Source organism: Toxorhynchites rutilus, chromosome 3, assembly GCF_029784135.1.
Source record: "Toxorhynchites rutilus septentrionalis strain SRP chromosome 3, ASM2978413v1, whole genome shotgun sequence".
NCBI lineage: Eukaryota > Metazoa > Arthropoda > Insecta > Diptera > Culicidae > Toxorhynchites > Toxorhynchites rutilus.
The window spans coordinates 275166141-275190702 of NC_073746.1; the positions used below are offsets into that span (position 1 = coordinate 275166141).

Sequence of the window (24562 nt, forward strand, 5' to 3'; positions counted from 1 at the left end):
AGTCGAACCAGAGCAACCGATTTCGCCAGTAACTGTTATTAAACCTGTCGAAGCTGAGAAACCAATGTCGCCAGTGACTGAGGTCAAACTAATCGAACCAGAGAAACCAACTTCGCCAGTGACTGAGATCAAGCCTGTCGAAGCTGAGAAACCAATTTCGCCAGTGACTGAGGTCAAACCAGTCGAAGCTGAGAAACCGATTTCACCAGTGACTGAGTTCAAACCAGTCGAACCAGAGAAACCGATTTCGCCAGTAACTGTTATCAAACCTGTCGAAGCTGAGAAACCAATTTCGCCAGTGACTGAGGTCAAACCAGTCGAACCAGAGAAACCAATTTCGCCAGTGACTGTTATCAAACCTGTCGAAGCTGAGAAACCAATGTCGCCAGTGACTGAGGTCAAACTAATCGAACCAGAGAAAGCAACATCGCCAGTGACTGAGATCAAGCCTGTCGAAGCTGAGAAACCAATTTCGCCAGTGACTGAGGTCAAGCCTGTCGAAGCTGAGAGACCAATTTCGCAAGTGACTGAGATCAAGCCTGTCGAAGCTGGGAAACCACTTTCACCAGTGACTGAGATCAAGCCTGTCGAAGCAGAGAAACCAATTTCGCCAGTGACTGAGGTCAAGCCTGTCGAAGCTGAGAAACCAATTTCGCCAGTGACTGAGATCAAGCCTGTCGAAGCTGAGAAACCAATTTCGCCAGTGACTGAGGTCAAGCCTGTCGAAGCGGAGAAATCAATTTCGCCAATGACTGAGGTCAAGCCTGTCGAAGCTGAGAAACCAATTTCGCCAGTGACTGAGGTCAAGCCTGTCGAAGCGGAGAAATCAATTTCGCCAGTGACTGAGGTCAAGCCTGTCGAAGCGGAGAAATCAATTTCGCCAGTGACTGAGATCAAGCCTGTTGAAGCTGAGAAACCAATTTCGCCAGTGACTGAGATCAAGCCTGTCGAAGCTGAGAAACCAATTTCGCCAGTGACTGAGGTCAAGCCTGTCGAAGCGGAGAAATCAATTTCGCCAATGACTGAGGTCAAGCCTGTCGAAGCTGAGAAACCAATTTCGCCAGTGACTGAGGTCAAGCCTGTCGAAGCGGAGAAATCAATTTCGCCAGTGACTGAGGTCAAGCCTGTCGAAGCGGAGAAATCAATTTCGCCAATGACTGAGGTCAAGCCTGTCGAAGCTGAGAAACCAATTTCGCCAGTGACTGAGATCAAGCGTGTCGAAGCTGAGAAACCAATTTCGCCAGTGACTGAGGTCAAGCCTGTCGAAGCTGAGAAACCAATTTCGCCAGTGACTGAGATCAAGCCTGTCGAAGCTGAGAAACCAATTTCGCCAGTGACTGAGATCAAACATAAAGAACCAGAGAAACCAATTTCGCCAGTGACTGAGATCAAGCCTGTCGAAGCTGAGAAACCAATTTCGCCAGTGACTGAGGTCAAACATAAAGAACCAGAGAAACCAATTTCGCCAGTGACTGAGGTGAAACCAGTCGAAGCTGAGAAACCAATTTCGCCAGTGACTGAGGTCATGCCTATCGACGCTGAGAAACCAATTTCGCCAGTGACTGAGATCAAGCCCATCGAAGCTGAGAAACCAATTGCGCCAATTGCTGAGGTCAAACATGAAGAACCAGAGAAACCAACTTCGCCAGTGACTGAGATCAAACCAGTCGAATCAGAGAAACCGATTTCGCCAGTGACTGTTATCAAACCTGTCGAAGCTGAGAAACCAATTTCGCCAGTGACTGAGGTCAACCCAGTCGAACCAGAGAAACCAATTTCGCCAGTGACTGAGGTCGAGCCTATCGAAGCTGAGAAACCAATTTTGCCAGCGACTGAGGTCAAACCAGTCGAACCAGAGAAACCAACTTCGCCAGTGACTGAGATCAAGCCTGTCGAAGCTGAGAAACCAATTTCGCCAGTGAATGAGGTCAAACCAGTCGAACCAGAGAAACCAATTTCGCCAGTGACTGAGATTAAGCCTGTCGAAGCTGAGAAACCAATTTCGCCAGTGACTGAGTTCAAACCAGTCGAACTAGAGAAACCAACTTCGCCAGTGACTGTCGAAGCTGAGAAACCAAGTTCGCCAGTGACTGAGGTCAAACCAGTCGAAGCTGAGAAACCGATTTCGCCAGTGACTGTTATCAAGTCTGTCGAAGCTGAGAAACCAATTTCGTCAGCGACTGAGATCAAGCCAGTCGAAGCTGAGAAACCAATTTCGCCAGTGACTGAGGTCAAACCAGTCGAAGCTGAGAAACCGATTTCACCAGTGACTGAGTTCAAACCAGTCGAACCAGAGAAACCAACTTCGCCAGAGACTGTCGAAGCTGAGAAACCAAGTTCGCCAGTGACTGAGGTCAAACCAGTCGAAGCTGAGAAACCGATTTCGCCAGTAACTGTTATCAAACCTGTCGAAGCTGAGAACCCAATTTCGCCAGTGACTGAGGTCGAACCAGTCGAACCAGAGAAACCAACTTCGCCAGTGACTGAGGTCAAACCAGTCGAAGCTGAGAAACCGATTTCACCAGTGACTGAGTTCAAACCAGTCGAACCAGAGAAACCAACTTCGCCAGTGACTGAGATCAAGCCTGTCGAAGCTGAGAAACCAATTTCGCCAGTGAATGAGGTCAAACCAGTCGAACCAGAGAAACCAATTTCGCCAGTGACTGAGATTAAGCCTGTCGAAGCTGAGAAACCAATTTCGCCAGTGACTGAGTTCAAACCAGTCGAACTAGAGAAACCAACTTCGCCAGTGACTGTCGAAGCTGAGAAACCAAGTTCGCCAGTGACTGAGGTCAAACCAGTCGAAGCTGAGAAACCGATTTCGCCAGTGACTGAGATTAAGCCTGTCGAAGCTGAGAAACCAGTTTCGCCAGTGACTGAGTTCAAACCAGTCGAACTAGAGAAACCAACTTCGCCAGTGACTGTCGAAGCTGAGAAACCAAGTTCGCCAGTGACTGAGGTCAAACCAGTCGAAGCTGAGAAACCGATTTCGCCAGTAACTGTTATCAAACCTGTCGAAGCTGAGAACCCAATTTCGCCAGTGACTGAGGTCGAACCAGTCGAACCAGAGAAACCAACTTCGCCAGTGACTGAGGTCAAACCAGTCGAAGCTGAGAAACCGATTTCACCAGTGACTGAGTTCAAACCAGTCGAACCAGAGAAACCAACTTCGCCAGAGACTGAGATTAAGCCTGTCGAAGGTGAGAAACCAATTTCGCCAGTGACTGAGGTCAAACCAGTCGAACCAGAGAAACCAGTTTCACCAGTGACTGGCGTCAAACCAGTCGAACCAGAGAAACCGATTTCGCCAGTGACTGTTATCAAACCTGTCGAAGCTGAGAAACCAATTTCGCCAGTGACTGAGGTCAAACCAGTCGAACCAGAGAAACCAATTTCACCAGTGACTGGCGTCAAACCAGTCGAACCAGAGAAACCGATTTCGCCAGTGACTGTTATCAAACCTGTCGAAGCTGAGAAACCAATGTCGCCAGTGACTGAGGTCAAACTAATCGAACCAGAGAAACCAACTTCACCAGTGACTGAGATCAAGCCTGTCGAAGCTGAGAAACCAATTTCGCCAGTGACTGAGGTCAAACCAGTCGAAGCTGAGAAACCGATTTCACCAGTGACTGAGTTCAAACCAGTCGAACCAGAGAAACCGATTTCGCCAGTAACTGTTATCAAACCTGTCGAAGCTGAGAACCCAATTTCGCCAGTGACTGAGGTCGAACCAGTCGAACCAGAGAAACCAACTTCGCCAGTGACTGAGATCAAGCCTGTCGAAGCTGAGAAACCAATTTCGCCAGTGACTGAGGTCAAACCAGTCGAAGCTGAGAAACCGATTTCACCAGTGACTGAGTTCAAACCAGTCGAACCAGAGAAACCAACTTCGCCAGTGACTGAGATTAAGCCTGTCGAAGCTGATAAACCAATTTCGCCAGTGAATGAGGTCAAACCAGTCGAACCAGAGAAACCAATTTCGCAAGTGGCTGAGATTAAGCCTGTCGAAGCTGAGAAACCAACTTCGCCAGTGACTGAGGTCAAACCAGTCGAAGCTGAGAAACCGATTGCACCAGTAACTGAGTTCAAACCAGTCGAACCAGAGAAACCAACTTCACAAGTGACTGTCGAAGCTGAGAAACCAATTTCGCCAGTGACTGAGGTCAAACCACTCGAAGCTGAGAAACCGATTTCGCCAGTGACTGTTATCAAGCCTGTCGAAGCTGAGAAACCAATTTCGCCAGCGACAGAGGTCAAGCTTGTCGAAGCTGAGAAACCAATTTCGCCAGTGACTGAAATCAAACCAGTCGAAGCTGAGAAACCGATTTCACCAGTGACTGAGTTCAAACCAGTCGAACCAGAGAAACCAACTTCGCCAGTGACTGTCGGAGCTGAGAAACCAATTTCGCCAGTGACTGAGTTCAAACCAGTCGAACCAAAGAAACCAACTTCGCCAGTGACTGAGATTAAGCCTGTCGAAGCTGAGAAACCAATTTCGCCAGTGAATGAGGTCAAACCAGTCGAAGCTGAGAAACCGATTTCGCCAGTGACTGAGTTCAAACCAGTCGAAGCTCAGAAACCGATTTCGCCAGTGACTGAGTTCAAACCAGTCGAACCAGAGAAACCAACTTCGCCAGTGACTGTCGAAGCTGAGAAACCAATTTCGCCGGTGACTGAGGTCAAGCCTGTCGAAGCTGAGAAACCAATTTCGTCAGTGACTGAGATCAAGCCCGTCGAAGCTGAGAAACCAATTTCGCCAGTGACTGAGGTCAAACCAGTCGAACCAGAGAAACCAACTGCGCCAGTGACTGTCGAAGCTGAGAAACCAATTTCGCCAGTGACTGAGGTCAAGCCTGTCGAAGCTGAGAAACCAATTTCGCCAGTGACTGAGGTCAAACATGATGAATCAGAGAAAGCAATTTCGTCAGTGACTGAGATCAGGCCTATCGAAGCTGAGAAACCAATTTCACCAGTGACTGAGATCAAGCCTGTCGAAGCTGAGAAATCAATTTCGCCAGTGACTGAGGTCAAGCCTGTCGAAGCTGAGAAACCAATTTCGTCAGTGACTGAGGTCCAGCCTGTCGAAGCTGAGAAACCAATTTCGTCAGTGACTGAGATTAAGCCTGTCGAAACTGAGAAACCAATTTCGCCAATGACTGAGATCAAGCCTGTCGAAGCTGAAAAACCAATTTCACCAGTGACTGAGATCAAGCCGGTCGAAGCTGAGAAACCAATTTCGTCAGTGACTGAGATTAAGCCTGTCGAAACTGAGAAACCAATTTCGCATATGACTGAGGTCAAGCCTGTCGAAACTGAGAAACCAATTTCGCCAGTGACTGAGGTCAAACATGATGAATCAGAGAAAGCAATTTCGTCAGTGACTGAGATCAGGCCTATCGATGCTGAGAAACCAATTTCACCAGTGACTGAGATCAAGCCTGTCGAAGCTGAGAAATCAATTTCGCCAGTGACTGAGATCAAGCCTGTCGAAGCTGAGAAATCAATTTCGCCAATGACTGAGGTCAAGCCTAACGAAACGGAGAAATCAATTTCGCCAGTAATTGAGATCAAGCCTGTCGAAGCTGAGAAACCAATTTCGCCAGTCGCTGAGGTTCAACATGAAGAACCAGAGAAATCAACTTCGCCAAAGACTGAGATTAAGCCAGTCGAAGCCGAGAAATCAATTTCGCCAGTGACTGAGATCAAGCCTGTCGAAGCTGAGAAACCAATTTCGCCAGTGACAGAGGTCAAGCCTATCGAAGCTGAAAAACCAATTTCGCCAGTGACTGAGGTCAAATCAGTCGAAGCTGAGAAACCAGCTTCGCCAGTGACTGAGATTAAGCCTGTCGAAGCTGAGAAAGCAATTTTGCCAGTGACTGAGATCAAGCCTGTTGAAGCTGAGAAACCAACTTCGCCAGTGATTGATGTCAAACCTGTTGAAGCCGAGAAACCAATTTTGCCAGTGACTGAGATCAAGCCTGTCGAAGCTGAGAAACCAATTTCGCCAGTGACTGAGGTCAAACCATTCGAAGCTGAGAAACCAATTTCGCCAGTGACTGAGATTAAGCCTGTCGAAGCTGGGAAACCAATTTCACCAGTGACTGAGATCAAGCCTGTTGAAGCTGAGAAACCAACTTCGCCAGTGACTGAGATCAAACCTGACAAAGCTGAGAAACCAATTTCGCTAGTGATTGAGATCAAGGCTGTCGAAGCTGAGAAACCAATTTCGCCAGTGACTGAGGTCAAACCATTCGAAGCTGAGAAACCAATTTCGCCAGTGACTGAGATCAAGCCTGTCGAAGCTGAGAAACCAACTTCGCTATTGACTGAGATCAAGTCTGTTGAAGCTAAGAAACCTATCTCGCCAGTGACTGAGATCAAGTCAGTTGAACCAGAGAAACCAATTTCGCCAGTGACTGAGATCAAGCCTGTTGAAGCTGAGAGACCAACTTCGCCAGTGATTGAGGTCAAACCTGTTGAAGCTGAGAAACCAATTATACCAGTGACTGAGATCAAGCCTGTCGAAGCTGAGAAACCAATTTCGCCAGTGACAGAGGTCAAGCCTATCGAAGCTGAAAAACCAATTTCGCCAGTGACTGAGGTCAAACCAGTCGAAGCTGAGAAACCAGCTTCGCCAGTGACTGAGATCAAGCCTGTCGAAGCTGAGAAAGCAATTTTGCCAGTGACTGAGGTCAAACCAGTAGAACCAGAGAAACCAATTTCGCCAGTGACTGAGATTAAGCCTGTCGAAGCAGAGAAACCAATTTCGCCAGTGACTGAGATCAAACCTGACAAAGCTGAGAAGCCAATTTCGTCAGTGATTGAGATCAAGCCTGTCGGAGCAGAGAAACCAATTTCGTCAGTGACTGAGGTAAAACCAGTCGAAGCTGAGAAACCAATTTCGCCAGTGACTGAGATTAAGCCTGTCGAAGCAGAGAAACCAATTTCGCCAGTGACTGAGGTCAAGCCTGTCGAAGCTGGGAAACCAATTTCGCCAGTGACTGAGATCAAGCCTGTCGAAGTTGAGAAACCAATTTCGCCAGTGACTGAGATCAAGCCCGTCGAAGCTGAGAAACCAATTTCGCCAAAGACTGAGATCAAGTCAGTTGAGCCAGAGAAACCAATTTCGCAAGTGACTGAGATCAAGCATGTCGAAGCTGAGAAACCAATTTCGCAAGTGACTGAGATTAAGCATGTCGAAGCTGAGAAACCAATTTCGCCAGTGACTGAGATTAAGCCTGTCGAAGCAGAGAAACCAATTTCGCCAGTGACTGAGATCAAGCCTGACAAAGCTGAGAAACCAATTTCGCCAGTGATTGAGATCAAGCCTGTCGAAGCAGAGAAACCAATTTCGCCAGTGACTGAGATCAAGCCTGTCGAAGCTAAGAAACCAATTTCGCCAGTGACTGAGGTCAAACATGAAGGACCAGAGAAACCAATTTCGCCAGTGACTGAGGTAAAACCAGTCGAAGCTGAGAAACCAATTTCGCCAGTGACTGAGATTAAGCCTGTCGAAGCAGAGAAACCAATTTCGCCAGTGACTGAGGTCAAGCCTGTCGAAGCTGGGAAACCAATTTCGCCAGTGACTGAGATCAAGCCTGTCGAAGTTGAGAAACCAATTTCGCCAGTGACTGAGATCAAGCCCGTCGAAGCTGAGAAACCAATTTCGCCAAAGACTGAGATCAAGCCTGTTGAATCTGAGAAACCAGTTTCGCCAGTGACTGAGATCAAGTCAGTTGAGCCAGAGAAACCAATTTCGCAAGTGACTGAGATCAAGCATGTCGAAGCTGAGAAACCAATTTCGCCAGTGACTGAGATTAAGCCTGTCGAAGCAGAGAAACCAATTTCGCCAGTGACTGAGATCAAGCCTGTCGAAGCTAAGAAACCAATTTCGCCAGTGACTGAGGTCAAACATGAAGGACCAGAGAAACCAATTTCGCCAGTGACTGAGGTCAAGCCTGTCGAAGCTGGGAAACCAATTTCGCCAGTGACTGAGGTCAAGCCAGTCGAAGCTGAGAAACCAATTTCGCTATTGACTGAGATCAAGCCTGTCGAAGCAGAGAAACCAATTTCGCCAGTGACTGAGATCAAGGCTCTCGAAACTGAGAAACCAATTTCGCCAGAGACTGATGTCAAACCAATCGAAACTGAGAAACCAATTTCACCAGTGACTGAGATCAAGCCTGTCGAAGCTGAGAAATCAATTTCGTCAGTGACTGAGATCAAGCCTGTCGAAACTGAGAAACCAATTTTGCTAGTAACTGAGATCAAGCCTATCGAAGCTGAGAAACCAATTTCGCCAGAGACTGAGATCAAGCCTGTCCGAACTGAGAAACTAATTTCGCCAGTGACTGGTATCAAGCTGGACGAAACTGAGAAACCGATCCGATCCGATCAAGTAACATGTTATCGTGGTACATCGGAAACCTGGTCGCATGTTGTTACAAGCGATGAGAAAACAATTTCATCAGATACTCTTGAAATGCAATCAGAATTAAATGTTGAATCAGAAAATCTAATATCTACCGAAATCGCAGAAACGACTATTTCATCCAGATTTGAACATCATAGAGATGAAGCAACTTCTTCCTCACTTGTTCAGGAACTTGTAACAGAGATTAAAAGTACGGTTGGAGCCGTAACTAAGGGAGATTATGTAACAAAAAAGGTAGACGAAAAAACTGACATATCGATTACTGACGTTGATCCAGTCGACCCAGAAATGCTCAAGGAGACTGTTACACATGTAACGAAGACGAAACCCAGTGAAAGTTTTGTCAAAACACAGACCTTTACAGAATTTGTTGAAAAACAAGATATTGTTAATACAATAGTTAAAACTAAAATTCTCTGTGATGAAAAAGAGTCCGACAAGGCTGACGATAGAACTATTTCCACTGTAATTGAAACACAAAAAATATTGGATGGTACTGAATCGTACACGGGACGCATGACAAAAACTAAGACTGATGAAACTATTACCGATACAAAAATATTAAGTTCCGCTGAAGTTCTATCAAAGAAACAATCGGAGATAGGGGAGAGAAGGGAAGAAATAGCATTGTTGAAATTAAAACTACAGAAGCACACACATTCACACCAAACGGAGAAGTGCACCTTGTCTACTGATACTATCCTCGCTGAAACTCCGGAAAAACTTATTGCGCAAGAGTCTGACCATGCTTTTGATAGCGACAAAAGGCATATGTCAGATATGGAACGGGCAGATAAGTTAGAGCTTTCCGCACCATCTGAACGTTCAGATATTCCGGAAGATCTCAAGAAAGATGAATCGCGATTTATAGACACACGCAAGAGTTCACTTACTGCTGTCGAAGGATCAACCTACGATGATGATTCTCCACTGCTCACGGATTTCACGACTTCATCGATAACGTACGTGAGTGAACGCGTCGATTCTTCGTCGCTTGAGCTAATGGCAGGCGATAGCTTCGGGGACTTCCTGAAAGTAACTGCCGTCACGGGTAGAACCGAAGAGAAGAAGTTAGATGCGCAATCTCCAATCTCCTCAGTATCCCATGCGACAACCGTTAGTGAAACGATGGAATCCTACACGCATGACCAAGAAAAAGCATACTCCGGTGGATCTTTCCTACCGGATGTGCCGACAGAATATGAACGTTCAATTTCGCTCAGCGATAATGCTGCCTCAGACTTTTCCATCGAATCTGCAACCAAGTATAATTTGCCTTATGATACTGAATCCGATAGCCATGACGTTGTATCCGGACTACCGAAAGCTCGCGATGACCGGGTGAAACTAGACGAACTTCAGGAGTTGAAGCAGGTAAAGTCCTGCAAGCTAATGTCGATCGATCCTCGCCATGAGTCAGCTTCACCCCAAAGTGACGTTACGGAATATACGGAAAGTGTTTCTTATGTAGAGTCAATTATTGACAGTACAAATTATGAAAGCGCCTTAAAGCAAAGAGAGAAACAAGTTGAGCAGCAGAAGCAAAGCGAAAAAGCTCAGGAAAAACATGTTTCCGATGAAATTTTAAAGAAAAAACAAGACGAAAAATTAAGAGAAACTGCCGCTAAATCTGCTGCCGAAAAGAAAGAAACAACTCAGGTAAAGAAAAAACAACCAAAATCCAAAGCCACTATAACTAATATAAGCCTACAGAAACCAGCGCCTATTGAAATAACAAAGCAATCAAGCAAAACTGTTGATATCAAGTCTGGTACCAAGACTGTTGAGTACACCTCCAGCGCTAGTCGAACGACAACGGTGTCACGGACATACACCAGTACCAGAACCCACGGCTATATGCAATCTACGCTTTCTAGGGACCAAAAAGTATTGAAACCACTAAATTTGACCGATTCCAGACACACTTCCCCAGTTAAGTCTTCCTACCGTTCTACTTCGTCTGCTTCTCATTCAGCCGAGAGGAAAACTAAATCGTCCAGAGAATCTTCCAGTAGCAGATCAGAGTTCACCACGACAAAACACGCTAGCAGACCAGAATCAGCTAGCTTCAGTACTGCGAAGAAACACGATTCTAAATCGATGGTACAGAGCATCAAACAAACACGAAACTCCACATCCAGTGACCGCACCGAACGTACAACTAGATCATTGCCCTCGTCCACTACTAATAGCACCAGTCGATATCATCATCGCTCCAGGAAACCTGCTGAAACAACACCCAAATCCGGATCGAGTCCGATCAGGAAAGCTGACAAAGAACAAGCGAATATAGCCACTAAGACGACTACAACGACACCATCCAAGAGCAGCAAGGAGCGAACAAACAAAAGTATGATACCGGTAAAAGTCCCTAGTGCTAAGACAACGCCTAAGCGTGATCTAACACATAAATCTAACGAGAAGTCGCCAGCAAGAAAGATAACTAAACCCACTGGGAAGCAAACCAAAGAAGCTTTGACTATAAGATCAAAAACCGCTAAAGTATCCACTGCCGATGTGCAACCAGTAACATCCTACAAGATTGGCTTTGTTAAAACAGCGCCACAGGTAACAAAAACTATGCATACGTCCGGTGATTCGAAACAGGACGACACGTACCGATGCAAGTCCGCTATGCACTACACATACAAAGATGCCGTCGCGTTCGATCACACCGAAATTCCGTCTTCGTTGCCATCTAGTCCAAGCCGTCTTAACAAAAGTTCCTCCACCAGTACAAACGTGTTGACAAGTGAAGTATTTACACGTACGATCGACTCGTCGAAATCGATCGAGGTGATTTACCGCCAGCCTTCGACCTCAAACGAACTGATACGCAAGATAAACGAGTACCGATACAATGACATTGACTTGACCACTGACTCTAGCCTATCTGACTCCATCGCACTGCCTTCGTCGTCCTCCGAGCAAGAGAACGACGTCTACGGCAAACGTAAACGCTCCGGCAGTCCAGCCTCCCCAAGAGTATACAGCACGACATCGTCCGCATCATCCTCCACGACCACCACGACACGCAAACAGGCTCAGATTATGAGCAGTGAGCAGAGATATCGCAAATCCGACATCTGGATGCGCACTGGTCATCCACCGGAACTGTTACCCGATGGTGACGACGAGATTTATCAAGCACTGCATGCCGATCGGCGCACGATAGCATCCTTCGACGGAATCGTCATGGAAAGTCGAATCTCACCGATACTCGACTTCCGGGCATCGACACCACCTCGTCTGAAGTATAAGTTTGATTACGATAGTTCCCTGTTTACAGGTAATTTTTCCAACTCCTGCTCGCAATCAAAGCAAAAAAAAAATACACATTCAAATTGAAATGACATAATACTATTATAGAGACATCTCCAAGTGCCTAAGCCGTGACTTTTCGCATATTCTCGCCGTATGCATCTCACCTTTCTTCCGCTATTTTCATTTTGGGAACAGCAAACCAGAACCAAATAAGAGCTTATTTCAAAATTTTCCAAATTATTTTGCATTCATTTTCTTGCGCTACGTGTTTATGGTCCTGCCTATAGCAGTATTATGTCCATCACATTGGCCATATCGGTGATATGTGTTATCTGATTATTAGTACTTGAACACTCCAAACGCTGATCCAGGGTACAGAGTTGCAGCACAGAAGGCGTCGGTTTGCTTCTATTCCGTGATTTAGGAGAAAAGTCTAGTAGTCAGATAATTCCTTTCGTAGCCGTAGCAGCAAATACCTACAATAAAACTACTCATTATAATTAATGTGTTAACAAAACTCTCATTTTACCGATACATGCATAATTTGCCTTGCAATGCCATTTTATTTTTATTTTACGCATCTTTTTATTATTCTGTTTTCTTTCATTTTGCATATGTTACTGTTTATTACACTAAATATGTTGCATTCAATTTACACAGGTAGTAGTGTGTAAATAGGTTCGATAGCCTTCGGTAAATTTTTGGACACCATGTCAGATATTCCGCTGATATCCATCACACAAGAAGACACCGACGAGGACACAGCGGATGAAGTGTCGAAACTCAACATCAACGAAGCTCATACCGATACCGAAGATCTTATCATAGAACAGGACAAGGTTCGCTTCCGGAAAAGTCCCAAACCGGGTAATTCGCTGGTGGATGCCATTAAACCCACAGTGAACGGTTCGGTTACCGATGTTGAGGATTGTACCGATTCGGAAGATGACGATGACGGAGACGAGGTCAAATCGGCCAAAGAGGTAGATATCGCTTTGGACAGCTTTCTGGATCAGGGTTACGTGGACGAATTGACAAACTCCAGCAGCAAGGGACGCAAACCGAAAACTCTTACACGGTGCTTCTCAAAGACAACCGAATCGAGCAACTTACAGGTGCTTGCAGATGTGAGCGGTGCACTGACTGATTGCGAGGATTGCGCCCTGTCCGACGATGACGATTCACTGGGGAACGTATCCATACCGGATTGTCCGGATGATGTATTGACAAAGGATAACGATAACGATGCGGTCGATATTCGTAACCAGATGAAGCGAAAACAGGAGAAACATTTCCACAAGCAGGACGTCGTCGACGGGAGCTCTTCCGAGTCAGACAATGAAGGCAAGATGCGGCATAGAAAGTGCCACAGAAAGACAGAGGATCGCCCCCGATCGGATTGTGAAAATTTATCGCTTTCGGACGAAGAGATGGCAGGTGCTTGTGCAAAATCGGCTAACCAGCAGTTGGCATTGTTCGAAGCAGAAGAACTGTCGATGGAGGGCAGTGATATGGAGGAAGACAGAACACACACATTCCCGGAGATTAACATATCATTCGTCAGTGATGACCAAAGCTTCCCGGCCAAGAGGACCAAGAAAGAAAGACCTGCTACATTGACTGTTCAGGTGCCTGATCCGGATGAAGCAGTGACGGACGTGGAGAACCTGGATTCTTCAGAAAGTGAGGATGAACAACAACCCAGGGCTAAGCGCCTCATTCCTCGCGCTGTGGTTAGACACATTAAAGCAGGTGGTATCACGGATGTAGAGGATTTCAACGATAGTGACGACAACGCAGTTCAGGAGCAGAAACGAGAGGTGTCTCAGGAGTTCTTGCCTTCACCTGTTCGTGAAATTGCAATCTTGAAGCTTGACCTTGCTGGTGAACAGACACAAAATGTGATGCCACTTAATCAGGGCCTGCTAGCAGTCCGCACTCCAGACATCGAACAGGCTTTGACAGATGTTGAGGATATGTCCGATCACGATGACACGGGAGAAATGTACGATAGTTCCAAGTACACTACAGAATCGTTGCCGGAGGTTGAACGCGGCGATATTTATTCTAGCGATAACTCTTCCATAAGGAACAGTGTGAAGCTAGAAGTCGTTTGTCCAGATCATGAACCATTAACTGACACGGAAGAATTATTTCTTGAACGAAACACCGCTGCGAATAATACTGGTAACGAGTTGAGGCGTCGCCGTAAACCCAAGCTTAGCCATACACACAGCCCATCAAATACCAATACTTGCCAACAGTTGAAAGGTAGAAAATTTCTCGAGATGAAGGTAGAAACTGCTGCCGTCACGACAGATGTAGAAGATTTGTACCTCAGCGATGATGGTGGTAACGAATGTACACACGAACGCAAGCCACATCGAGGAGTAACAATGCAGCCACTAAGTAATCTAACGACTTCAAACAATTACGATGCGAAAACCGACGTGGAATTCTTGTCTGGAGATGAATTAGTGAATGAACAGCCGCTATCATCACCACTACTCCCCAATGAAGGATACACAGTGACATTCACTGCACAAGATCGAGATGGAGTCACCACCGAAGGATTGATGGAAACACAGCCGGTTCCAATGATACGCAAGATATCGCCAAGCCCGGACACTCATAATTGCAACACAGATTGCGAAGATATACAGGTGGTGTCGGATGGAGAGGAACACGGCATCGGTCCCGATGGAAGCTACTCTCGAGCACAGACCGCGACTCCGTTCGAGCTAACACGGGCACTCGAAGAGAGCGGAAGCAGCGAGGTTCACGACATCAGTACGCGTCCCAAAAATGAACTACTAGATGTGAAAGCATTGATCGGCCATGAGCACCAGGAGATTCATACCGACGTAGAATTCCTAGAGGATGACGCAGCCAACGCTGCGGAACAGTGAAAGAGAACGGAGGTCGCTTAAACAGTTTAAACTTTTGACTAATGGTATGATACATTTTTTTATTTTGTTTTTGTTTCTATTTGGCCCTGAGCAGTGTTGGTTTTATTTCATTACACACTTGGTTGGTATGCGTGACTTTGATAATACATTATTTTACATACGCTTGGTGTTTATATAGGCTATACTTTATGCGCATTCATTTGGTATATTTTTTACGCTACATAAGAACAACTTCTGCCTAATTTTTTAACTAGTCGTTCGTAAGCTATAACATATACATGTATAAAAATAAATATACTCTCAGAGAAACTATCCGACGAGGACACTACTGGAGACATACTTTTTATCGTTGTGCTTTTGTTCCTCTAATTTGTATTACAGATGACAAACAAGAAGAAGAGACACATACAACGGAGGGTTCCAAAGGTTAGTATGAAGGTTCGCTCAATGTGTTCCATTTGTTAGTGTTTCTACGAACGTCCGTCTTTTATCATTCTCTTCACTTACACACAATTTTTGCTAAAAATCACTACGAAAAGCATATCTACATTAACACATATTCATGTGCTCACATACACATACACACTCCGCCCACTGAATCTCACATCGCTGAGAGCAAGTTGAATTTGATCTGATTCTGGTTGTGCAAAGTTTTCAGCCGTTGCGTTCGAGTATCTAGAAATGCTAATTCCACAACGCTAGCGAACAAAAAAGGAAATTGTATAAACCAAAACATGCTGGCATGAGTCATACACCATCTTTGTCATATAATACTATCACCACATCCCGTTCACTGCGGTTGCCGAACCATTGCGCTAGTAGAAGTATCGTAAAACCTAGATGGCCTAGATTCTCAAAAAAACCAATCATTGCGAATATAATTCTAGGCGGCACTCCGAGGCCGCGACATTGATCGATAGCAACAGTCGATACAATCGTTGTAATCAATGATAACCTTTTTTCCTAAATACCTTTTTCATTTCAGGCGAAGAATATCTAAATTTAGTACAATCGGAAGCCAGCATCTTAGTCGATAGTATATTGGAGGAAAGTGTGTCGATCGTCAACAATTCACAGTACCAACAGAACGTTGCGATCGACACACATGGCCAGTCGGAGAGCGAGCAATACGCGATTCGCAGTGATATACTATCATCTAACGAAGCTGACCAAGTCGTTAAGTCGCCCACCATAGAATCTATGTCAGGCAAGTCTTTCGATGATAACATTAGCAATCCCGAATATGACAGTAGCGAAGCGAACCAGCTAATAGCCAACCTAGCGGTTGCCCCTCCCACTGGTGAGGCGAGAGACGGTGCCATTCCAACAGTCACCGCTTCCTGTGAACCTGTTGGCGATGGCATTGTCGACGAAGTGACGCAGAAAGAACGGCGAGCGAAGAAAATCGAACGACACTTTTCCCGTCTGTCGTCCGAAATCGAACCAGAAGCCTTACTGGACGAGAATTGCGACTATGACAAAGCCATTGCACAAATTAAAGATGAAGTTTCAATGCTGCAGAGTGAATTTTCCAAAATGAGCTGGGATGAGAGCATTTCCGCTACGACCGGTGATTTCGGTTCCAGCACCCCCGATCATGATCTACAAGGTAGCGCTTAGAAGCGAAACACGCGTATTAAAAATCCTAACGAAATCAATATGCAAAAAACCAAGCAGAACTCGTTTCATTTTTAAGAAAAGCATGCCAGTCTCTGTTCTTTGTTTCGGTTTTTTAAATTGTATTGTTTTGCCCCACTTTTAGCATTGAATATGGCAAGAAAAATATATTTAAAAAAAAGCATTGGAGCTCCATTTTCGAAATCATCAGCTTTGAATTTTTCAATCGTACCTCTAACGGCTCTGACTTTGTACAGTGACTAAACTTCACTTCAACCAGAATCAGAACTCACCAACATTCTCTCCTCTTAAGTTTAAGCTAATTGTGGTTCTCCGTCAAACAATAAACAGATTAACTCAATCTCTTTCGTCCGAAACCTTAACACGCTTTTTCACCGCTTTTATTCTTATAGAAACAGAAACGCAACCACAAACAGAATTTACCATACCAAAGCCAACGCCAAGATCACAAACTAATCTTATCGCTGATGCTGACGCCTCTGCCGCAACCACTAGTGTCACTACTGCCACCACTACCACTGCTACCAGCTCTGCTGCTGCTGTTGCCATTTCACTAACATCATCCGTCGCACCAGCTATCAAGAGTGCGGATGAAGCCTCCATTGTGGAAACTGATGGCGACAAGTATGCTATTTCGGAGGATAGCAGCGAGTTCTCGGGTAGCCAGGAACCGCTCCCGGTTCCGAAACCTCGAGCAAGTGTTTCATCTCGCACCGACACACAAACCCGCTCCAGCATAATCGAATCGTTCGACCAACCGGATGATTCCATCGAACAATATCCAGAGCCCAGCCAACGGCAAGAATCGGTCGCCTCAGATGTTATATCTGCCGCTGTCCATAGAGATTCTAGGGAGTCCGAGATAAGCGACGATGAGCAAACTGCCGCCAAGTTCTACATCGGTGAACGCTGCAGCGACATCATTACTCGCTCGTCTGTGGACAAACGGTTGGACTACGCATTTGATAACATCGGGTATGAACATTCCCAGGACTCGATCACAAACGAAGAACAACAACTGGAGCTCTTTAAGGTATACCGCGAAAAAATCTTGCAAGAAGACTCGTTCAACTTACAGTCTCTGCAAGAAGTGGAAAGCAGAACAGCACTGCACGAAGAGATAAAAGCTGAAGTAATTGAAATTATTGAAGGTACAGCTGAAGAGAAACCTCTCGAACTGGCACTCGAGCATTCAGTAGATATACCTCGACAGTCGAAGGTCGTTCATTCGCCAATCTCACAGCAAATAGTGACCTCATCACTCGTCGACATCGTCAAGCCTACTGACGAAAAACAAGTTGAACCAACAGACGACTCAAACATTCCCCAATCGACACAACGCACAATAGATGAACTGGTCTTCGAGAAAACCTTAGAAGAAGTTGAAGACTCTCTAGACGCAGTACAGGAAGAATTGATCGAATCGGTCATGGATGGTATCCTTATTAAACAGTCACCATCCGAGTTCGAGTTCAAAGTTCTACCATCCACTAAGTACGTTCAAGATCCGATCTTCGAGGCGCATCAGGAAGAAGTGACTGGTACGGTTCCCTGCTCCACCACGCCAAGTACCATTCCCAAGTCAATTGCCGTAACCGAAATCAAGACCCCATCTCTCGAGGAGAAGAAGACTTCCGAAGAGTCCAAACAAGTGCACGAAGATCAATCGAAATCGGATGATGCAACAGCAACAAAGTCGCCTGAATCTCCCTCAGGTCACCAGGACGTGTCACACCGACCATATAAAATGCCACAACAGCCCAAGGGAAGCCGTTGGTCTGCTACCGATGTAGATAGCTCGGGCGAGAGTCACTATCAAAGCTTCGAGTACACCGACAGCAGCCGACCGCTGTCTTCCGATGTTGACAACTTGATGCAACAGTATGCCTCATCCGAGTATGAAACCGCATTAGACCATTCTACAGTACCCGTATCGACCGAATATCATAGTGCTGTTAGCACCCTGAACTCGTACAACGTCAGCTTAAGGAGTTTCGATTCGGAAAGCTCCGGCCATTTGGCCAGTATCGAATCCGAGGCTACCGAGACACTTGTTCCATCGGCCACGGATATCGATTTCGATTCATCCGATGCGGCCGCACTTATTCACGATGATTCTGAGGATGATATTCGCGAAAAATTACTGTTGGATGACAAGGAGGAGCCCTCGGCGATCACCAGCACAATGCCTGTCGCAATGAAACGCTCTCAAGAGATGCACTTCGCGATCGATCTTAATGATGACGATCTCCTTGAAGATACGTCCGATGTGTTTCAACTGCAGGAGGAAGTTGAAGCAATAGCACAGGAACATGCCGAGAAGCTAAGCTCAAGCATCGGCAATGCTTTCGATCTCGTCGAGTCTATGAAAGCTTCCAGTCTGGAAGATGTCAAAACAGAAGGCATCGAAGAGGTTAAATTGGGAACTAGCTTGGAAGACGGAAGTATTCTGTCGGTCAGTCTTTCGAGTGCATCTAATTTAGAAACAATCATGGAAAACTTGACGGAAAGACGGGATACACTCCCAACTCACGTCGATATTGGCCTGGATGCAATTACCCCAACAGTAGATAGCATTAAAGACATAATCGGTGACATTACTCTCACCTCAACCGTGGTTAGAGAAGGTGACATGAACTATTTGAGCACCCAAGCATCAGTTGCAACTGTCGATGAGAGCAAAGAGATCGGTGAGGAAACCACCAAAAAACGCGGACATAAACGCACCGAAAGCACATCCGTTATACCTGGAAGATTGTTGACCGAAATCGCCGCAGAGGCACACGATGCGCTAGAATCGCAGGACAAACCAGAATCGGAAGCGCCTTCTAAGGAATCAAGCTTGGATGAACCTCGCGGTGAATCACCAGAATCCGATTACGATCGATACGAGTCGGAATACGCTAGATCTTTTCGAGCCCCATTAGCCCAGGCACAAAAGAAAAAGATAGACAAGAAAACGGAGGGCTTCGAGATGGAACTTGAACACGATCGACGAAATTCGTTTTCTCCTTCAAGCTCTGTCATCGAAACAATTGTTGAAGACGTCCACGCCGAGATCGAACAGGGTGATGAAGCACAAAAAATGATGGAAATTAAAAGGGAGAGTTTGCAGGAATATCAACAGAAATCAACACAGAGTATTCCGGACATTCAGGTAACGGATGATGCTCAACAGGCTGAACCGGAAGAAGAAGAACCAGCAGCTTCGTACTCAAAAATCGTTCAGCAGAAAACTTGCGACGACCAGAAGGTTCAGTATGCAAAACAGGAGGAGTTCAAAATCAGCGAAGAACAATTCCAGGAAATGATTGAACAAAAATACAAATCAAAAATGGCAGACGTTACCACCAAGTACGATTTCGAAGCGGATGACAAAGATGATTCGGCAGGATCGGATTCGTTCGAGATGCTAGAGCAACCGGATATATCCGATGAGTTCGTAATCGTGGAAGAGGTAGCGCGTGAAGCTCACGAATTCGATACGGAAGGTCAGAGTGTCTCCATCAAGCCAATTCGAAAGGAGAAGAAACATGATGAAGAGGTTGAAAAGATGCTGGTAAAATCGGCACCTGCGCACACAAATGCAGGCTCACTGTATGCGAATATGCGCGAGGACATGATGTATGATTTTGAGGAAAGTCCACCGACTGGAAGCGAAGAGGTTGATCCCACCGGAGTGACAATGGATCTGCTTAATAACGGCTACCCACTGGAGGAGAGTAAGCGCTGGGTCGAGATGCAACTGGCTGAAACGCAGAACTTCCGTTATCCGTATGAGGATAGATTGGAGGACATTAAGGAAGAAGATACCGACTTCGAGGTGGGAAGTAGCCGAATCGGGAGCATCAAGGATTCATTCTCCAGCACACCAGATTACGACATGTTGGCGAAGAGACTCGCCTCCAGGGAACATGATGATATCTCTATGAGTAGTTTGCAGGAATTCGAGAGTTTGGAACAAGTCATCTCTCTGGAGAACAGGAAAATGCAGCAGGGATCCCAAGACTCGCTGAGTAATGGTAGTTTCACCAGAAGATTCTTAGCCCGCGGTCATGGCGATGATATCAGTCTCTCGAGTTTGAAGGAATTTGAAGGACTAGAAACGGCATGTATGGAGGCACATTTGATCGAAATTAAGGCTAAGGAGGAGGCAGCACTGCTGCTATCCAGATCGGATGAATCAAACAAATCGGACATATCGAATGGCATAAAAAGAAGCCCACCGATGAGTGCTGCTGTTGTAAGGGCAATCGCAACCACGAGTGTAACCACGTCCGAACCCGAAATATCTACTAAGATCGAAAGCAGAACTACAACAACCGAAATTAGCAAAGATTCCCTTTCGGGAACGACAACCACAACAACAGTTACAACAATCTCTCACGAAAGCCAAATACGGCATGCTTTTGATGAGGAGGATACTTCGCATCTGCTAACCGTATCGAGTGACAGTCTGGATGGAAACCGTGTCTTGAAGCCGACCATCAATAAAGATACAGCTTTATCGGCACACTCTAGCAGCGACAGCTTAGAAATAAACAATAGGAACAACGTTGATGTAATGACCAGCAGTATAGATTCGATTGAATTCTCCAAAGCTGGAGCTGTAACAACAAGGTCCTCACGATCAGATTCAATAGAGCAGCTGGCATCGCAACAACCTCCACGTAGTGATAGCACAGATTCGATCGAGATGCAGCACGCCATTATCTCCAGAGCTAGCGAAACAAAACGTGATTCGCTGGATTCATTACCATACAGTATCGAAAACAAAAGCGGTTTCAGTAGCCCGACCAAGTCAGCTTGTGGTCCGCGGGCATTCACTGAAAGTATTGTAATTGCGGGTAGCAGCACGACCAGTTACCAGCCAACAATCACTATGCAATCCGGTATGATCAAGGACATATCGGTGGATTCATTAACCGGACAAGACGTTTTATTGACAAGCACCGATAGCATTGAAACGAGTTCGACGGCAACAAACGCCACCTATCAGAATGAGACAGACTCTCAAATGTCATCCAGTGTGACAAGCTGTGGATCCATAACGATGGTTGACATACTAGACAATATAGGCGAGATGGAAGAGTTCGATCTACAGGGAGGCCTAAGCTACCCCAACACAATGATTTCAACAGATTCTGGTAGCTCTAGTCAGCAACAGCAGCAGCAACAGCATCAACAGCAGATGACGCAAGTGTTTCGCAGCACTTCAACAACGACCACTACTTCGACAGCAGCCAGTGCCAGGGGAGAGTTTCCAATATCGGAACTGTTAAGTAGACAAATGTATCCAGGTTAGATTTCGAAATCTTAGTTCTTATTCGCTCAACTATGTACACAACTTTTGATTTGATTCGCCTCGTAGGGAAACATTGAAATGAAGAGTAAAAACGTAATTTAGCTCAGCGCGATGTTACTGCAATTTTCTGAGTCGAAATGGAGCTCAGCAGAATCTTTATTCAAAGTATTTATAGTTTGATTAAGACCAGCTTGTTAAAGTCATGCATGCCCTTTAGAGAGTGCTAGTATTTTATCTTTGTTTTAATTATTTTGTGTTCACTTCTGAGTTTGATTTTTTGTCAACTTACTGAACGTTTTTCACAAATCGCTTTCAGGAGAATTGACATTTGATGATGCAAAGGAATCAGCGAAGGAGAAATTACAAAGTGTGAGTAGTGATCCAACAAATGAATATTAACAGACAAAAGGCATGACTCATAATATGCCCTATCACCCACAGAAAACGACTGAAAAGGAGGACTAAACGAAGAAGACATTTCGATCGAATGCGTACGAGGAGATCAGCTGATTTGATTTCCATCCACTACACACTAACATAATGTACCCTTTTCCCGAATATTCGATGATATTTTCATTATAACAAACAAGCAAAACCATATTAAATCTACTGTATTGTGAGAAAAAATGAATATTCAAGACAATGAGAAAAAATAAGCTTAGCTCAATTTTCGTTTAATCTAGTAAAACAACTTCTACAGAAAAACAAAACATTAAGAAAAGTTCATATATACAACATCCTACTAACCTTTCACGAGACATGCATAGTAAAGAGTACTGTACCAAAAATGATTGTCAGTCAGAACAGCAGATACTAGGCGTAGATTGACAAGAGACATTCTTGCTGTTAGACACTGGACAGGGTAGGAAAACACATAATCGGGAGGACTACATTCGAGGATTAGATATAACGTAAGAAAACTGAATTCTATATTCACTTATTTCTACATGCGTAGTTTCGCTTTTTTGACACAGTCAAAGTATGCAAATGCTTAGCAAAGGCACCGGCGTCAGATTGCTATTCAAATTGCCAATAAAAAAAAATAAAATATTTTCATGTGTGACATAACCCAACTGCGCGCATACATCAAATGGAGCGCATAAAGATGCAAAAGTGGCTAATCGAGTGGAATAAGACAAACAAGAATCGTTAACTTTTTTGATGTTAATGCAAGCAAGTGAACAGTTATTTAGTATTGAGAATGAAAAAGGGAAAAATGAACAAAACATACGGAGGCAGTGAAATGAGCAAAAAAAACCTCTGATAAACCAAGTATTTTACATGATATTTAGGATAAACTTAAACCTAAACTGCAAGGTTAATATTATATTAAATCGATGTAACATTTGCGAAACTATCAAATAAATGCTTAATAAAAGAGGTTGTTTCGTTCGCCCATGATTCACACCGTTCACATCACCACTTTGACTACAAAGCCAAGTTTTCTTAAGTGCCGGCGTTCGCCATCAAGCGTCGCACGTTTACATCGTTATAACCTTCTTCGCTTCTACAAATTCAAACGCTGAATGACGTTGTTTCGTAAATAAGCAGCGACATGAGCGCTAGATTGTGATACACAATTTTGCGGAATGCGCCAATGAATCCAGCTTAAGGTCGAGATCTCAATGTCACGTTATACGTCGCGTGATGCACGGCAACTACGTAGAATAAAACAACAAGATGCAGATAAAGCCAGAAAACGGCGTAGACAAAATCGCCGATACAACAATAATAATAATAACAGATACAATGGTAACCCTAACAATGGCAGCAGGAACAGGAACAATTTCAAAAATCGTAGAAACAATAATAATAGGAACAATCACAATCACATCCGTAACAATAACAACAACAACAATAGCAACCGTAATGATAACAGTCTCAACAATTGTAACAATAACAGCAACAACAACAACAACAACAATAAACGTAACAATAACAACAACCACAGGAACAATCGAAACAACTCCATCAATAGCAGAAACAACAACAATAACAGAGGTATACTGGAAACATGGCAGTCAACACAGAAACATCCAACTTCCAACGGATAGAGAGCTCCTGGTGGCAGCGAAGTATCAATTCTCTGGGCAACCGGCTAGCTACAAATTCAAAGAGGTGAAATTCTTAATCCGTACATGGCAGCCAACGTACAAAATTGCGTTCAAGCGCACTCGTCCTGTTACATGACTTCGGGAGACTATACAGCTGCACCGTGCAACAAATATTCATGCAGGCATTCGTGCTTTCCCCGGAATTGACGAGCCCATTGGGGGATGACAACTCGCCACTTCCTGACGAAAGACAAGACATGACATCTTCTCAGGAGGAGGTGTTTTCATTAACGAAGTCAGACGTCCCAGAATATAATGAATTGTCAAGGAGAAGTAGTAAGTTTTAACAATTTGGATGCATCGTCATACCAAGTAGTAGATCATTAATCAACTTCCTCGCATCAACAACTAAATGTAGTTGAAGTTTTGATATACTGCCAAAATATCAACCGTATGAAAAGTCCACTGGAAATGAAAGAAATCCAAATTAATATTCTGAAGTCTTTTTTCTCGATTATTATGGCAACAGGGACAAGTTGGGATGATAGTGTTAGAAACGAGGAAGTATTCGGAAATCGTTTTAATGTCTTCAGAGATGACCGTAATGTTCACAAATCCCATAAAAATCGGGAGGCGGCGTCCTTATTGCTATTAATTCATTAATAAATTCAGAACATATTCCAACAACAGAATTCGACAAGTTTGAGCAAGGGTGGGTCAAAGCACTTATTGCGGGAGAGATACATTTATTTGCATCTGTTTACTTCCTCCCCTTATCATGCTCAAATTAGTTGTTATGAGAAATTCTTTGAAGTTGCTGAAAATGTTTTATCTTCCTTCGCACCAGAATCAAAAATCCACATATAGGGTTGGGGAAAAAGAAATGTCGTATTTCTTTTTTAGAAATGATCGAAATTTGACGCTTTATTTAGCATACTTAAAATTATCCAATTTATGT

General features: G+C 44.7%; 1 protein-coding gene across 2 annotated transcripts in view; it reads left to right on the top strand.

The window, feature by feature from the left end:
• LOC129774834 (titin-like) overlaps positions 1–22930 on the top strand; it is a 43980-nt gene extending 21050 nt beyond the window's left edge. The window contains exons 1-7 of one of the 2 annotated variants that reach the window (XM_055778846.1): positions 1–2293; positions 2372–11723; positions 14989–15033; positions 15593–16216; positions 16638–21545; positions 21867–21919; positions 21992–22930. The exon at positions 1–2293 is cut by the window's left edge and continues 21050 nt beyond it. In XM_055778846.1, coding sequence (XP_055634821.1) covers positions 1–2293; positions 2372–11723; positions 14989–15033; positions 15593–16216; positions 16638–21545; positions 21867–21919; positions 21992–22015 — 17299 coding nt within the window. In that variant the 3' untranslated portion in view covers positions 22016–22930. Of the gene's footprint in view, positions 11724–14988; positions 15034–15592; positions 16217–16637; positions 21546–21866; positions 21920–21991 lie in introns of both variants that reach the window. The other variant, XM_055778844.1, reaches the window with a different exon arrangement.
• Positions 22931–24562: the final 1632 nt, after the last annotated feature.